This window comes from Panthera leo, chromosome A2 (genome assembly GCF_018350215.1).
Source record: "Panthera leo isolate Ple1 chromosome A2, P.leo_Ple1_pat1.1, whole genome shotgun sequence".
Taxonomy (NCBI): domain Eukaryota; kingdom Metazoa; phylum Chordata; class Mammalia; order Carnivora; family Felidae; genus Panthera; species Panthera leo.
In genome coordinates, this window is record NC_056680.1 from 8,609,097 (window position 1) to 8,626,335 (window position 17,239).

The window sequence follows — 17,239 nt, forward strand, 5'->3', positions numbered from 1 at the left end:
CAGCTCTCTTCAGGGATGGAACCTCTTTGTCATTCTGGACTATGCTCAAATGCCACCATCTCAGGGAGGTCCTCTCTGACCACCGACTTAAACAGCGCCTCCAGAAACTAACATATCACCCTATCTCCTGCACGGCACTTGTCAACAGCTGTAGATGTCTTACATAGGTGTTTACTGAACATCTCCCCAACCGGTCCCTGAGCTCTCTGAGGGTGGGGAATTAGTATTCCATGAGGGATTAGGAGTGGGCATCAAGATCCTGAGTCCCAGGAGATGTCCGGTGGCCTCCCGTTTCCCAACCTCCCACCCTCTGACCCCGTGAGACGGAGTGTTCGGGGTTTCCAGGCCCAGATAGCCGAGGCAGTGCAGAGGCTGTCAGGAAAGGGGCATCACCGCCTGCCTTAGCCTCGCTCAGGAAGGGACCAGGTTGGAGACAGAGGGGCCCAGCTCCCCAAATCATCCAGGCCTAGGGGAAGGGCATCTCCTTTCTCGCTCTTTAATCTCGCTCTGCTCTCTTGACACAGTTCTGGCAGTGCAACCCCAGGCGCCACCTCCAGAGATAGGGCGGGGTTTTGGGGGGCCCAGCCCCAGGGCAGAGCAGGGGCGCCTCCTTCCGGCCCGCGGTCCGGGAGGCCCCCGCGGCTGTCTGGGCCCCAGCAAGCCCAGGCGTGGTGTCCGAGTGGACGAATAAATAGGGGCGGTCAGTGGTTGGATGGGTCAGGCTGGCTTGTGGTCCGGGTGGCTTTTGAGCGTGTGGAACTTGACGCTGTCCAGCTTCTCGAAGCGCTTCCCGCAGCGCTCGCACGTGAAGTTGTACTGCACCTCGGCCGTGTGCTTCTTCATGTGCCAGTTGAGCGACGCGCGCTGCCGGCACTGGTAGCCGCAGATCTCGCACCTGCCGGGGGGGCCGGGGCGAGCGACGCCGGGTCGGGGTCAGACTGGGGCGGAGCCGCCTTTGGAGGCGGGCCCCAAGTGACGAGGACCGAGCCGGCCCCAGGAAGGGGAGGCGCCGTCCGGGATGCGAGCGCGCACGTGGAACTGGGCAAGGCAACCCGAGGGGTGGACCCGCCCTCTGCCGGCCCGGGCCCAGACCCCCTCCCTCCCAGCGCCCTCGCGGGAAGCCCGTCACTCACTGCAGGGGCGTCTCCCCGGTGTGGGTGCGCCGGTGCACCTCCAGGTGGTTCTTCCTCTTGAAGGACTTGCCGCAGGTTTCGCAGGTGAACTCACGCACACCTGGGGGAGAGGCGGGGCTGAGCGCGCCGCCGTTGGGGGCGGGGGCTGCAGGGCGCCGCCCAAACCGGGTAGAGAGTGGTCTCCCGGAGGTAGGGGCGCGAGCGAGCCAAACCCCACGGCTTCTGGGAGCCAACGCTTGACTATAGAAACGAGGGCGGCTAATACGGAGGGCAGCTTTCAGCCCAAGGTGATGCTTAGAATGTGCGGGGTAAGGCCACGGGCAGAGCTGGAATGTGAACTCGACTCCCTGGGAGCGGGTCTGAACTTGACCCCAATATTTGAACTTTGGGGCGACTTCACATACAAATCCAAAGTTCCTGCGGCTCGGGGCGCCTGGGTGGCTCAGTGGGTTAAGCGGCCGACTTCGGCTCAGGTCATGATCTCGCGGTCCGTGAGTTCAAGCCCCGCATCGGGCTCTGTGCTGACAGCTCAGAGCCTCGAGCCTGTTTCAGATTCTGTGTCTCCCTCTCTCTGACCCTCCCCTGTTCATGCTCTGTCTCTCCCTGTCTCAAAAATAAATAAAACGTTAAAAAAAAATTAAAAAAAAAAAAAAAACAAAGTTCCTGCCGCTCGAAAAATCTGAAGCCATGCCCTCCCACTGGACAGAGGCTGTGGACAGAGGCAACACAGCTCCCCACTGAGTCCGCAGCCCACACCGTGGGTGGCAGTCCTGTGCCTGGGGACTCCTGACCCCACCCTAAACCTGAGGCCCAGGACCCCGTGCCCCGTGCTGCCAGCCCCACCCCGGGCCTGACCTGAATGGATGATCATGTGCCGCCGCAGGTGGTTGGATAAATAGAACTTCTTGCCGCAGCCAGGGTGTGGACACACTTTGGTCTTCCCTTTCCGATGCACAAGATTGACATGGTTCTGCAGGCAAGAGGGGTGTAGCGGGGCTGTGGGTGCCAGGGGCCACCTCCAGGGCTCCCCAGGGTGGGGACAGAGAAGGGGAGCTGGGAGGCAGGCTGGGGCCAGCCCCCCTGGAGGAAGATGGGTGCCCCTGCCCTTGGGAGGGACTCCCAGCTCTGAGCAGGGACCCCGGGGCACAACTGGAATCTACTGCCACTTCACTGTGCACCTGCTGCAGCCAGGGCCTGGGCTGGGGCATCAGTCAGCCTTGTCATAGCCACGTGCTGGGGCCCCGCCCTTTGCCCACTTTGTGGATGGGGGGTGAGGCTCCAGAGGCTTCCAGTTTGGCGTGTGTCTCACAGGTGGGCAGGGGAAGGGCTGGACTGGATTCCAGGGTGAGCTCCCACAGGAGGCTCTGCCATGGAGCTATGCGGTCTCCACGGCCTGGAGCAGGCAGCCACCTCGCTCTCCCCGCCCCCCACCCGAGTCATTCATTCCTTTGTTCTTTTATTCTTTAACTCACCCCTGCAGCACCCCTGCAGCTCCAAGTGCCCGGCACCACCGGGCCTGGCACCTGGTGGGTGCTCAATACATGCTTAATGAAAACGAAACTCGGCAAATGCAAAGGTGCCGCCTCCTGCCACCAGTGGGAACGTGACGAGACCCTGGCTCTGCCCTTGGGGCGTCCCGTCCAGGCTCCAGAGGACAAACTACAGGCGTGTCCTGGTGTTGCGCTCCTCCGGGGGCTCAAAGGCCCCACCCGCCCTGGGGGACTAGGGAGGGCTTCCTGGGGGAGGGGCATCCTGAGCCGAGAAGGTGGCCTGGGTAAAGGCAGGAGGAGTTGAGAGGCTGGTTGAGAAGGCAGGACAAGTCACTGGAGAGCAGGAGGGGAAGGCAGCGAGGTGACGCCTGGTGCCCTGTGGCTGAGGCAGGGTCGGTGGGAAGCTGCTGAGAGACAGCCGCGCGGGAGGCAGGCCAGTGGCACCTGGCGGGGCCAAGCGGCGCCCTCCACGAGCCACACTGCCCGGACGCCAGCACACAGGCGGCGGGAAACAGAAGCGGGCCCCGCTCGGCCAGCTCGGGTGGCGGCCTCACCTGGAAACTGCTGAGGGCCACGTAGACCTGGCTGCAGCCCTCGTAGGGGCAGTGGAACATCTCTAGCAGGCCGTCGGCGTCTATCACCCGAGAGCGCTTGCTCCGCCGCCTCCTGGAGGGGAAGGGGCCCATGGCATCAGGGCTCCCACGCCAGGCGGGCTGTGGGCCCGTCGGCTGCTCCTCGTCCCAGCCCCCAGCTGCCCGGGCACCCACTTCTCGGGCTCCTTGGGGATCTCATAGATGATGGCCGACATGTCACTGCCGTCCAGCTCCTCCCCGTCTGCCTCGGCTTCGGGCTCTGCGCTCTCAGGCGCTGCCGCCGCCAGCTCTGGGGCCACGGGCTCCTCCTTCTCCTCCTTCTTGAGCACATACAGGTCCTCCTTCTCTACGGGGGGAGGTGGACACAGGGCGGGTGTCCGTGGAGGGCCCGCGTGGCGGAGGAGTGGGCTCCGGGGCCACTCCTCCCCACTCCCCCCACCTCCCAGAGGCCGCGGCAGCCCCCCTGGACCGGCGCGGCCCCCAGACCTTTCTTGGTCTCGATGCCTGCCATGGCGGCAGGGTCCATGGTGCTGGGCTGGCTGCCCTCGGGCTCCGTCTGGGTGTAGGCTGCTACGCCCTCCATCACGGCACAGGGCACTTCGTCCCCCAGGCCCCCGCCGGGGGCACCGCTGCCTGCGGCCACGTTGAGGTGGATGCCCTCGGCCGTGAGGGCGTCGTAGCCGGGGCCTGCGATGATGATCACCTGCGAGCCGGGCACCATGCCTGGCACGGGACAGCTGGCCACCACCTCGCCCAGCGCCTCCTGGGGCACGTTCTCGAAGAGGGTGCCGGGGCCCGGGCCCACTTGCACGGGCACCGGCACACACACCACCGTCTCCAGGGCTTCGGGCCCACCGCCCGCCGGGTTGGGGCACAGCGGGGTGCCCTGCTCCGCCAGGCTCTCCACGTGGTGGACGTCGAAGGGGATGTGCACGCCCTCCTGAGTGATGAGCCCGCTGCTGCCCGCCGGGCTGGAGGGGGTCACCGCCGCCGCCGCCACGGCCGCTCCCTTGGCCGGCGGGCCCTCGGGGGGCTCCTCAGAGTCAGAACCGGAGCCGGAACTAGACGGGTCGGAGCTGCTGGCCGCCAGGCCATCGCCCACTGTGGCGACAGAGGAAAGGAGACGGTTACGGTAGCAACAGTGGCAGCAGCAGAGGCGTATGCTGAGTGCTTACTACGGGCTGGGCACGGTCACCCCCTCAGTGCCACAAACATCGGTCACTTCTCAGTCCCCCCCCCCCCGCCCCCCCCCCTCTGCTCCTCAGAGACGCTCCCCTCCCTCGGCCTCCAGACCCGACTTCTGGCTTCCTGGCCCCTCCCCGGGGGTTCCTGCCCAGCCTCTTCAGCTCCCGCAGGCCTGGGAGGTTCCGCGCTTCGCTCACCCCAGGGTTTCAGCCAGCCTGACGGTGTTAAACTGCCCTCATCTTGACACCAACTCGTTTTGAGTTCTGACGCTTATCTACCTGGAGAGAGTGTCGGATCCCACAGGCTAAGGGCTCAGGTCCCACAAGACTGCTCGCCCCCACTGCAGACGCCGGCTGCAGGCCGAAGGCCATTGTAATTCTGGCCATAAATTGTGGGTTTCTACGACAGCCTCTTCGGGTTCGATAATTTGCTAGAACAATTCATAGAACTCAGGCAAGTGTTTTACTTACTGACTACAGTTTTTTGGTTTTGGGTTTTTTTTTTTTTTTTTTTTTGAGAAAGAGAGTGTGTGCTTGAGCGGGGGAGGGGCAGAGGGCGAGGGAGAGAGAGAATCTTCCTTCATGCTCAGTGCAGAACCCGATGCGGGGCTCCATCTCACTACCATGAGATCATGACCTGGGCCGAAATCAAGAGTCGGACGCTTAACCGACTGAGCCGCCCAAGCGCCCCAAGTGATGACTACGCTTTTATCATAAAAGATGCAACACAGCAAATAGTCAGATGGAAGAGAAGCGTAGGGTGAGGTGCAGGGGCTGCTGGGGTGGGAGCTATCATGCTCTCTCTGGACCCGCCACCCTCCTAGAACCTCAAGGTGTTTACCAACCTGCAAGCTCTCTGGATCTTGTTACTTAAGAGTTTTTGTAACCCAGTCTCCAGCCCCAGTCTGCTGCCTGGGAGTCAGGGGTGGGGCTGAGAGTCCCCCCCTCTAATCATGTGTTTGGTCTTTCTGGTGACCAGTCCCCATCCCGAAGCTCTCTAGGGGACCCTGCCTGAGTCACCTCATTAGCATAGACTCGGGTGTGATCCAAAGGGGCTCCTTATGCAAGGGGCTCTTCACAAACAATGAAAAATATTCCCATCACTCAGACAATTCCAAGGGCTGTAGGAGTTCTGTGCCAGGAACCGGGGACAAAGACCAAATACCTATTTTTGTCCTACTGCCGCCACCCGTACCCCGATGCCTCCATGTGGACAGCTGCCGCCCGGACCTCCTGTGGGGGCTGGGGGCTCTTCCATCCCGCCGCCTCCTCTGCTGCCCCCCAGTGTAGGTCATGTATTTAGGGACCCTAGGCAGTCTCCTGCCTCAGGGCCTTTGCATTTGCTCTTTGCTCTGCCTGAACACTCTTCTCTCAGACACCTGCGTGGGCTCCCTCTCCCCCACCTCCATCAGACCCTTTAAGAAAATGGTATTTATTCAGGAAGGCCTCTGACCACCTTGTCTTAAACAGCACTTTTCTCTCTCCTTTACTTTTCCCCCAAATATCACCTTCTACCATACTCCAGATTTTTTTTAATTAAAAAAATTTTTTTAACATCTATTTATTTTTGAGAGACAAAGAGACAGTGCAAACGGGAGAGAAGCAGAGAGAGAGAGGGAGACACAGAATCGGAAGCAGGCTGCAGGCTCCAGGCTCCGAGCTGTCAGCACAGAGTCCAATGTGGGGCTCAAACCCACAAGCCGTGAGATCAAGACCTGAGCCGAAGTCGGATGCTTAACCAACTGAGCCACCCAGGAACCTCCACTGTACTCTAGATTTTAATTGTCTATCTTGTTTACTGTCTGCTTCCCCTCTAGATCGTAAGCTCCATAACCTCTGGGGTCCCTGTGCACAGGCCCCAGTGCCCAGAAGGCCGCCTAGCACACATGAGCACATATTTGTAGAAATGAATGAATCTCAAACCGACACCGTGATGAAGGCCAAGGCGACCAACATCTCACCCAGGTATTTCGTGCTAAAGCCCACACACAGGGGGACTGGGGACAGAAAAAGCCAATTGTTGGGACATCTGGGTGGCTCAGTCGGTTAAGCGTCCAACTCTTGGTTTCGGCTCAGGTCATGATCTCACGGCTTCATGGGTCGAGTTTGAGAGTCACGGGTCACGGCTTCGAGAGTTCGAGTCCCACATCAGGCTCTGTGCTGGCAGCACGGAGCCCGCTTGGGATTCTCTCGATTTCCCTCTCTCACTGCCCCTCCCCAACTCATGCTGTCTCTGTCTCTCTCAAAATAAGTAGACTTAAAAAAAAAAAAAAAAAAAAGAGAGAGAGCGAGAGAAAGAAAAAGTCAATAGCTGACCCTGAAGTTCCACACTCCCGCAGAGTCGGGCACACTGTCCGGGGACCACGTGTCCTACACTCCCAGGGGGTCAGATGCAGCACGCAGGCTCTGGAGCCAGACTTCGGGGGTGGGATCTTGGCGCCCACCCCTCCAGCTGTGTGGATGTGGGGGCCTTATGGAACCTGTGTGGGCCTGGGGATAACTCAGCACCTACTCCAGGGGCTGTTTGGGGTATTTAGTGAGTAAATATATGTAAAGGGCCTAGGACAGCACCAGGCTCAGAGTAAGCACCCTATCAATGTTTCTATTATCATTCTTATCATAACGCCCCATCCCTGACTCACGGCCCTGGGATAGCAGGGGTGGGGTAGGGGGATTGGCCCCTCCTTATAACACCCTGTAATCTACAGGGTGAGCTGAGCTCCCTGGCCCCACCCTAAAGCAAGGGGCAGTCACCTAGTAAGTTGGGGGCTCGGCCAGGGTGTGTGCCTGGATCCCCACCCGCAGTGTCCAGCTGTGAAGGCCAGACTGGACCTCTCCCCACTTGACCATGACCTTGGTCACAGAAGGGGCCGTGCACCCCCTGGCTTCTCCAAGTCCTGCAGGAGGTCCTCTTACTGAGAAGCGGCAGGGCCACCCCAGGCAGGGAGCTGATAAGGGGTGCTGCTGAGGGAACAGGGCTGGGACAGGGACACAGCCCCCCTCCCTTCACAGCGCCCCCCTCCCCCGCAGCCATGGCAGACCCGGCCAAGGATCCCCGCACTCATTCCTGAGAGCCAGATCCACCAGCCACCGGTGTCCGAGTTGGGTGGGGGCGCAAGGGGGCTCCTCTGGGTGCCATCCCCGTCCCGGCGGACCCATCACCAGGGAGGTCAGTCCCATTAGTCCCAGGGCCTTGGTGTCCTCAACTGCCAAGCGGGGCTAACGAAGAGCCGTAGGGAGGACTGAGCGTGGTCGGGGGCGGGACCCGGAGTGGGGAGACGATGGCCGAGGGGCCGGCCGCGTGGTGGGGTCTGGCGGACGCACACGGGACAGCCGTTGGCCAGGGTGCCCACCCGGAATGCCTCTCGCCCACGGCTTCCCCTCGGCCAGCTGGGATGCCACCTGCTCCGAGATTCCTGCCAGCACGGGCTCAGCCCCGGTGACTGACCTCACCCTCCACCCTGGCAGGGCGCCTGGCGGTGAGCCCTGTGCTCCTGAGCCCGAGGCTGAAGCCGAGCTCGAGGCAGGCGGGCAGCTCCTCACCACCCACCAGGGCCAACTGGGCCTTCGTAACTGAGTCCCTCCCACTCCCACTGTCAGCTCAGGACGTGTGACCCACAGAGCATGGCAAGAGAGGGTCAGGGACGGTGAGAGACGCGCAGGGCAGTGGGGGGAGAAACAGATGGGGGGGGGGAAGGGAGTCGGGGAGACAGGGAGAGACGGGGGGGGCAGGGAAAAGGCAGGAAACAGAAGGGAGCGGATGAAACAGAAAAGATGGGCAACAGAGGGAGGGGGAACAAGAGAGAGCTCAAGAGCCGAGAATGGGGAGGGAGGAGGAGAACCGGGCAGACAGGCGGCAAGAAGAGGAGGCTGGGAGAGACCGCCCAGGACCGAAAGAGAAAGGGCCACAGACAACAGAGGAGGAGGGAGAGGCCAGGCGAGCACCCAGGCCTGAGGCCCGGCACCCACCCCTCCCTCCAGCCGCTGAGCCAGGTGTCCCGCACCCCAGCCGGGCCCTGCCTGCCACCGGCCTTGGGCACAGGTGGGCCAAGCCCTCGCAGGTGTCCCCTGGAAGACGGGGGCCGCCTCCCTGCTCCAGAAGGACAGGAAGAGTGCAGACCAGCCTGCCGGGGCCGGGCTCCGTCCCTGAAGCCGGCGCCCGTGCCTTTCTTGTCACTGTGAGGCTTCTAGTGCTGGCCTGAGGCTGACAAGACCCACGAGAGGGCCGGGGGTCCGGGGTGACCCCCCCATAAGGAGCCGTGGAGCCCTCACACCCTGGAGGCCGGCGGGCGCCCCCCCCCCGCCCCCCGGCCCCAGACCCACCTTTGTCGCTGTCGGCGTCTGAATCACTGAGTGGCTTCAGGGGCGAGTGCAGGTCTTGGAAGTAGCGGTGGCCGGCCTCGCACTGCCACACGGCTGTGGTGTACAGGCCGAAGGTGGGGTCCAGCTCGGCCAGGTGCGGCTCGTACGGGCAGCGGTGCTTGTGGTCCTCGTACCAGATCACCACGTTCTTCAGGCAGTTCACGTTGCGTCGCCTCCCTGCGCACGCGTGGCAGGGCCCCGGGGTCAGGGGTGGCGCTTGTCCCTCCGAGGGCCTCGGAACACCCCGGCCTTACGGCACCCGGTGGGGGCGGGGCTGAGACACCTTCCCGAGCCCTGTCCGGGCCCGTCCCCGGTTCACAGATGGAGAAACGGGCTCCGGGAGGTGCCACACACTCTGCTGATAACAGAGGCGGGCCAGGCTGTCCTCACTGAATAAGCGAAATCACATAAACGATGGAGCCTGGCACGTAGTAGGTGCGCAGTAATTATTAGCTGCCTGTTGTTAACAGAATCGTCCTCATCAGCGTCTTTGGCCTGGCCCAGCAGAGCCCCTCTGCCCTGGTCTCCCTGCTCCCACATCTGTCTCCTTTGCCCGCGGCGGACAGAAGGCCCCTGCTGCAAGCACTTGGAGTCAGGCCATGCCCCTCCCCTGCCCAGAACCCACCAGGGCTCCCCCTGGCTGGGGGTAAAAGCCAAAGTCCTCCCCCGACCCGCCAGGCCCCGAATGTTCTGCCCCATCGCCTCCCGTCCTTCCCCTTGATCACTTTATTCCAGCCTCATGGCCTCCTCCCTGTTCCTGAAATGAGCAGGGTACGGTCCTGCCTCAGGGCCTTTGCACAGACTGTGTCTTCTTCTTCCAGATAACTGCCTTGCCCTTCCCCTCTCAGGTCTTTCCCTCGGTCTGCCACCCCTTCCCCACTGTCCTTCCAGCTGACCTGACTTGCTGCCCTTTCTCTCCAGGTGGCACCTAGATACCATCCGTGGTTATCTGTTTCCGTGTTTCTGTCTTCCCTAATAGAATGTCAGCTCCCCAAGGGCAGGGACGCTATCTGTGTTGTTCCTCCTGTATCCCCAATGCCTACATAGGGCCTGGTACATGGTAGATGCTTAGCAAATGTTTGCTGGATGAGTAAATGCTTCAAGGAGGTGGGCCCGGTGGGAGCTAGACCGTGCGATTCAAATCCTGACTGCCACATCATAGCTAGGTGGCTCCAGGCAAGTGACTTGGCTTCTCTGACCCTCACCTGCCCTTTCTGGGTCAGGGAGAATAATGGTCCCCATTTCTCGAGGGCTGCCAGAGAGGAGGGAGTGAAGACGTCGGCAGGGCACAGAACAGGGCTGGACACACTTTGAATGCCCAAGGAATGGTACCTGTGATATGTGTAATGATGCCGGTCCTGCAGCCGATGGGGAGGAAAGTGTCCTCCCCGTCTTCCAAGCTGGGACAGGAGGAGGCGGCCCAGAAGGGTCCTTGGGCCTAGGGGGGTTGCCTGGGGCCTCCCACCCAGTGACGACCACAGGGACAATAGGGACACCACCAGCAGCAGCCTCTCCAGTCATCTCCCTTCCCACACTTTGGGATATGGAGGTCACACACTTAGCTTGGCCCATGCCTCTGACAACTCTAACCGCTTTCCAGTGGTGACTTAGCCTTTTGTGTGGGAGCTGGGGATGGTGGAGGCACCCCCACTGGGCACAGCACACGTTCCAGTCCCCTCTGGGACCTTTCCTGCCCCCACCCCTCCCCCCTCCGCAGGCCTGGCTGTGTCCCTGGGCCCGCAGTGCCCCTACCTCCCTGCCGTGGCCCCACTGGGCCTGTCCCCTGCCTTCCCATGAGACCATGGGCTATGTGGGGGCACGGCTGGGTCTGTCCTGTCCCGCACAGCCCCTGGCCCGTGGTGCCTGAGCACGAGTGAGGGAACACACAACAAAGCCTCTTACTCCCAACACCCATCCCACCCCCCCCCCCCCCCCCCCGGCTGAAGCCCCACTTACTTTTCTTCCGCTTTGGCTTTCTGGGGACCTGTTCCCAAGGCTTCCTGTAAGAGAGAGAGGCAGGGGGAGTAAGCACAGGGCCTGTTCTATTTCCCAGGGGTCTCCACTCTCTCCTCCATGGACACCGGCCCTTAAAGGTGGTCTAGCATCACCATGCATTTCACCACGTGGGAGAATGAGGCTCAGAGGAGTGAGGCTGCCTGCCCAGGGGGCCCTGGCTGGGGAGCGGAGAAGTCAGAAAAGGGGTACAGAAAGCGTGGCACGCGGAATTCTCAGCTGGCCCCACGACTCCCATGCCCGGGGGCACACGCCCTGCATAATCCTCTGCCCATGAGCGGGCGCCTGAGTATATGATGGGATACCACCCCCTCGGGCGAGGTGACTTGGAATGAATCAGGAGGAAGCTTTCCCAGGTGGGCCTGACCTAATCAGGGGACCCTTTAAACGGGCCCCGCTGCAGTCAGAGACTGTAGGCCGAGAATATGGGAGGTCCAGGAGGGGCCAGGACCTGAGAACAGCCTCTGGGAGCTGACAGCAGTCCCGGTCAACAGCCAGCAAGACCGTGGGGATCTCGGCTGACAACCCAGGAGGAAATTAAGTCAGCCAACGCTCTGAGGGTGTCTGCAAGCAGCTCTTTCCTTAGTTGAGCCTCTAGATGAAGACGCAGCTGGCTGAAACCCTGATTTGGGCCTTGTGAGACCCTGAGCAGAGGATCCAGCTAAAACACGCTGGGCTCCCGACCCACAGAAATGTGACATCATTTGTGATTTTAAGCCACTAAGTCTGTGGTCGTTTGTCACACGGCAATAGAACATTTGCGGAGTCGGCCTCAGAACCTGCACTGCCCCATCCGGGGCCCTGCAGATCCTGCCCGCCCCTCCCCACCAACCCCAGGCAGGCTGAGAGCCCTGGGGAGACTGCCAGTCCCAGCCAGGAGGGCTGGTACTGCTAGGGACCCTGCCCCCGACCCTCACTGCCTGCTGTATGTAGGCCCCAGCCCAAGGTGCTGCCCCCTCTATCGGTCCCGCCCCGGGGAGCCAGCTCAGGTCCAGACACCCTGGCCATCACGCCCACCCGCCTCTGGGGCCTTCCCCACTTTGGCTGGGGCCCAGCACCCTAACTGTGTGCCCCAGTGACCAAGGCGTCAGGGAGCCCTGGGCAAGGCCGGGCCCAAACCCACCGCCCCCCCCCCCCCCCCCCGCCCCAAGGCCTCCCACACCAGGAAGGCCGCCAGAACTGCCAGGTGGGATCCTGACCCCCTACAGGCTGCTTGGCCGTGGCCCAGCACTGGGTCTACACGTGCTGAGGGCGGGTGCTTTGGAGGAATCTCCCCTGGACCCACTAGGGGCCTTCACCCGCCTTCCTGACACCACGCTTCTGGGTCGGCCCACGCACTCGGGCTACTTCCTCATCCTCCCTTCTCTACACTGCAGTGGGAGGCCCCGAGACCCTACGTGACCTTGCCTCCCCGTGCCTCAGTTTCCCCATCTGTAGCATGGGATCGTAACAGTACCTGCCTCGTGGGGCTGGCATGAGGTTACGCGCCCTGGAAGAGCCTGGTGTAGCCCCTCGCACTGGGTAACCGCTCAGCATAGCGACGGTCTCACCGTGACCGTCAGCGTTATCACAGCATCTGGCCCTGGAGCACCAGCCTCCCTGCCATGGCCCAGACCCTGCTCTCGCCGCAAATGTCCTGACAGCCAGACCAAAGTCTCTTGTCAGCTTCCCCACCCGCCCCATCTGACCCCCGTCCAGCCTGATGGCAATTCTCAGTCCTCACACCCCACGTCTGGTCCGAGGACAGCTCCCCAGGCTTTGCCCTTGTCCCAGCCTCTGCACCCCCCGCCCCGCCCCATCCCAGATGCCTCCACCCCCTCCCATGACTCTCCCCTCCCTTCCCCTCCCCTGCTCTCCAAGGGGGCAGGCCGGCCACCCAGATCCTCACCCAAAGCCAAGTCCAAATGCCCACGGCCCCCTCCCCGCACTCACAGCCTCGCCATGACTGGGGTGCTGGGAACGCCACTTAGTGGTGGGGACAGGCTCGGGTGTCAGTCAGATCTGAGTCCAAGTCTCATCTCTGCTGTCGACTAGCTGTGGGACCGCGAGTGGGTCTCGTCCCCTCTGAGCCTCAGTGTCCCCACCTGCGAAGTGGGGAAAACAGCGGTGCCTCTCACACAGAGCCGCTGTGGGGATTCAATGGGGCCAGACTATGTTCTTTCTCCCCCAAACTGCCGTCCCTCCCTTTGCCCGCTTCTCCGCGTTCTACCGCCTACGCGATGCCCTGTACAGGCCACCTGCGCATGAGGACAGTTGTGCCCAGTAGCTCTCCTCCACTCTCCTCTGCCATTTGCTTTCACACTTGACCCCTCATCCCCCCCCCGTGTCCAAACACACCACCAGTTCCCCCCCGGACTTAAATAATCTTGAGCCCCTTCTCTGCCAACTTCTGCCCATTCCCCTGTCCCCGCTTGGGAGCCGTCTATGTGCGTGCAGTCTTCCTGTCTTCTCCCCCATCTCCCTTGAACCCCTCCGTTCAGGGTTTTCTCCCCCAAGCCACAAACTGCCCCGTTCCAGCCGCCTGCGGATCCTTCCAGGGGCCTCCAGGACGCTGCCCCACCTGGTCCTCCACGCGCCTCCAGGCCCCTGCTCCTCCCCTGTGACCCTGACTTCTCTAAGCGCAGAGAGCGAAAGCGGGGCTCAGACCTGCGTGTCTCCCTACTCGCCCTTGGCAACCTCTGTCACCATGCCATCACGGCGCTGTGGGTCCCAAATCCGGATCTCCCACCCGGCCCTCTCCTGACCGCACCACCACCACCAGCCCTCCCTGACACTACGTGCAGGGGTCCCCAGACATCTCACACGAGAGCCGTCCTATGGTCCCGTGACCTGTCCTTTCTCAGTTAACGGCGCCTGCAACTTTCCAGGTGCTCAGGTCCAAACCTGGGGCGTCTCGCGTCTCCGCACCTATCGGCAAACCCCGTTGGCCCTAATTCCAACCACTTCTCTCCACCTCTGCATGGCCCCGCCTGGGCCCGGCCCTGTCAGGACTCACCTGGACCAAGGTAGTCGCCTCGACATAGGAACACAGCCTCAACGTAGGGGTCAGCGGGATTCTTTTGATTTTCTTGTTAACAGTTTAAGACGTAAAAGGAAAAATTCACACACATACAAAGCTAGAGAGAAGAGTGAACCTCCTCGAGCCCCTCACCAGCCAAGGTCGGGGGACCTTCGACGGCAGCCAATTCTCAGCCAACCTTGTTTCAACTCGCATTTCACCCAATCCTCCTGCCACACAGCCCCTAGGGAGTGCCTCTGTTAAAATATAAGCCAGGTATGTGACCTCTTTGTCCAAAATTCTCTACTTAACAAAAGCAAAAAATCCTATCAGGCCCCCTACTTTACTGAGAGGAAAAGCCAGAGTTCTCCATGCCATCCACAAGGCTCTGTCAACTTCCTGTCCTCACTTTCCCTACTTTTCATCTTCTCGTTGCACTCCAGCCACATGGGCCTGCTCACTGCCCCATGTACTCACCAGGCCGGGTCCTGCCTCAGGGCCTTTGCACTGGCCAATCCTTTTTCCTCATTCTTCCCCCAGATATCTGCATAGGTCTCCCTGGCTCCTTCATGAATGCCGTCCTCTCACTGTGGCCCAGCCTAACACCCTAGTTAAATCTCCAGCACACACACCCCCCCCCCCTTATTTCACTTTTGTTTTTTCCATAGCCCCTATCGATCTCTCACAACCTCCACGATTTAGCAAATTATAGTAATAGAATTTAGTATTTATAGTATAGTAATGTAATTTAGAATAATAAGTAATAGTAAACATGTACCAAGTATAGTAGACAAGGCTTTGCACAGTGGACAAGTCTGCCCTCTGCCCTTTAAAATGGCAGCTCCAGGGGCGCCTTGGGTGGCTCAGTCGGTTAGGTGTCTGACTTCGGCTCAGGTCATGAGCTCATGGCTCTTGAGTTTGAGCCCCGCGTCGGGCTCTGTGCTGACAGCTCAGAGCCTGGAGCCTGCTTCAGATTTTGGGTCTCCCCCTCTGCCCCTCCCCCGTGCATTCTCTCTCTCTCTCTCTCTCTCTCTCTCAAATAAACATTAAAAAAAAAATTTAACTGGCAGCTTCATCAGGCAGTGATTTTTTTTTTGTGTTGTTCATTTCTGCACCCTCCGCACCTCTACAAGTGTCTGGCACATAGTAGATACTGAATAAACATCCCTTAAACGAATGACACCAGCGACTCCACGACTGACCATTGTTTCCCTTTTCCCACTGGTCGCTAGGAAGCTCTGAGGCAAATTCATGGCCTCTTCTCCATTCCCACTTCTTCATGTCTTTTGAACTCTGGTCAGGCTTTTAACTTAACGTGCCACAAAAGTGCCCTCTGTCGTGTCCCCTGTGACTTCGGCCTCAATCCAACAGCACTGATCCTGGCCCCCCTGTATCCCTCTTTTTCCTTTCTCTTTTCATCCCAGTTCTCATTCCTGCCTTCTGGTCCATGTTTACAGAGTCTTGAACTGAAATCCTTCCAGGTAGAAGGCAGTTACAAATAAGTGAGCAGACAGAATAACGGGCCCCCTATCTCTGGCCATGTCCATTCCCCACAGGACACCCCTCACTCAGGTTGTTGTATTTTCCCGACTACCCACGTGTCCCAGGGCCCGGTTTTTGTCAGGCACTGCCTGGGCTGTCTCTGTGTCCAGGCCCCAGTCCTGCATGCCTTACACAAACCAAGCTACTGCAAATAGCACTTTCAGCTTAGGGACCTTCAAGGGCTCCCTCTGGCCAGTGGTCCCCAACTCCACCTGCACATGTCTCCCTGGAAGCTTTGCAGAAAAAAATACAAGGTCTGCAACCCCGCTCAGACTAACTGAATCAGAAACTCCAAAAATGCAACATGAGCTTGAGTTTTTGAAATGCCCAGCATTTCCTGCTCCATTCTTGGGCATATAAACCAGTCTGCCACCCAGGGAGGGCGTGGATGCAATTCAGAAGGATCTGGTGGATTCTTGGCCATCAGAATCTTCCCCTAGGGAAACATGCCAATGTATGCAAACAAAAACCAGGGCACAGCAAGGATTCTGTCGCGGCACTGCTTGTGACAGGGAACAAGTATCATTATAACGACTAATACTTGAGGTGCTCACTATGTGCCAACCATGTTCTAAGCCTTTTGTTGTATTCTAACTCATTTAGTCGTCACACCAACCTATAAAGCAGGAAGGGAAAAATTCCATCCACACCGCTCCTTCTCAAGATGGAGATTCCATGGAGATTCCGCAAAGACCTCTGCCCTCTACCTGAGCCGCTAACTTGGGGCTTCCTCTTCACCTGAGTCTCTATGGGCTAAGGTGCTCCCCAGGAGCCAAGACGTTTAGAGAATGAGATCTGGATCGTGAGGAGTCTTCCCAGGTCTGGGGTGGAAGGTTGTGGGAATGAGGCCACACACAGTCTCAGATGGAGTGCCAGAACCTTATACGGGACAGGGCTGGGTGGCCCAGGGTGTCCAGTCACAGTCTCAGGCTACAACCTAAGGGTTTTAGAGAATGAGGCTTGCGAGATCCCAAGGACCAGCAGGTAAGAAGGGGCATTAAGGCCTCAGGAGGCGGGGCCGCCCCTCCGGGGACTGGGCAGTTAGAACGCTTGGAGGTGGGGTCTGTACTAGGATTGGGCAGCCAGAAATCTAACGGGAGGGGCCAAGCGTCAGGAGGCGGGTCGAGAGGCTGGGCGCATCCCAGGATTGGGCAGTCGGAAAGGCGGGAGGCGGGGCCGCGAGCCAGGAGCGTCCCAGGACCGGCGGTAGGAGACCCCAGCCGGCAGCCCGGACACTGGGCGGGGCTCACAGGTGCCGTGGGCGGGGCCGTGGACAGAGGGGGCGGGACCACGCTCGGCGGGGAATGGGGGCGTCTCCTCCCTCGCTCGCTCGCTCCCTCCCTCCCTGGGGCCGGGCCCCCTCACCCGTGGCGGCCGCTACGCTGGCCGCGCTCCAGCGAGATGAGATAGGCTGCGAGCTTGGCGTCGCTCCAGCCGCTGCGGCGCCGCAGGTCCACCCAGGGCCCGTGCGCCTCGCCCAGGTACACACGCCGCACGTCGTACTTCTTCCGGGACTCGAGCCGCCGCCGGGCTCGGTCCGATTCCGTGAGCCGCGGCCGACCCCGCGCCTTGCGGCCCGCCGCGCCCTCCTCGGCCGCCGCCTCCCCGCCTGCGCCCGCCTCAGCCTCCGCCTCCGCCTCGGGCTCCGGCGCCCGCTCCGCCATCCCCCCCTCCCTGGTTACCAACCTCCCCCGTTGTTAGGAGCCCGGCCGGAAGTGGCGCGCATCTTCCGCGCCGACGGGAAATTTCTCATGGACTTTCACTGCCCCACGGCGCCAAAAGGAGAACGGGAGCAGAAACTGCGCATGCGCGCGACAAGCGAGGGCTCGCAACAGCCAGTTCTTTTATTCCTCTCCTCTGTTAAACTTTCTAACTTCTCAGAGACCGAGGGAAGGGCTGAGGTTTGAGTCCAGCTTCGGGAAGA

At 60.7% G+C, this 17,239-nt stretch overlaps 1 protein-coding gene across 2 annotated transcripts; it reads right to left on the reverse strand.

Annotated features, from left to right (window-relative positions):
* Positions 1-369: 369 nt before the first annotated feature.
* ZNF653 (zinc finger protein 653) lies at positions 370-16,979 on the reverse strand. 2 transcript variants are annotated; one of them, XM_042928501.1, is made up of 9 exons: positions 16,681-16,979; positions 10,719-10,762; positions 8,724-8,939; positions 3,703-4,317; positions 3,391-3,562; positions 3,178-3,289; positions 1,989-2,103; positions 1,134-1,233; positions 370-895 (listed from the first exon to the last, which is right to left on the reverse strand). In XM_042928501.1, exons 1-9 carry the CDS (start codon positions 16,977-16,979, stop codon positions 718-720), a joined length of 1,851 nt encoding a protein of 616 aa, XP_042784435.1. In that variant the 3' UTR covers positions 370-717. The 2 variants fall into 2 exon arrangements, with proteins under 2 accessions (XP_042784435.1, XP_042784436.1); XM_042928502.1 differs by lacking the exon at positions 16,681-16,979 and adding an exon at positions 13,771-14,358 and having other exon boundaries at positions 394-895.
* Between the last annotated feature and the right edge of the window lie 260 nt (positions 16,980-17,239).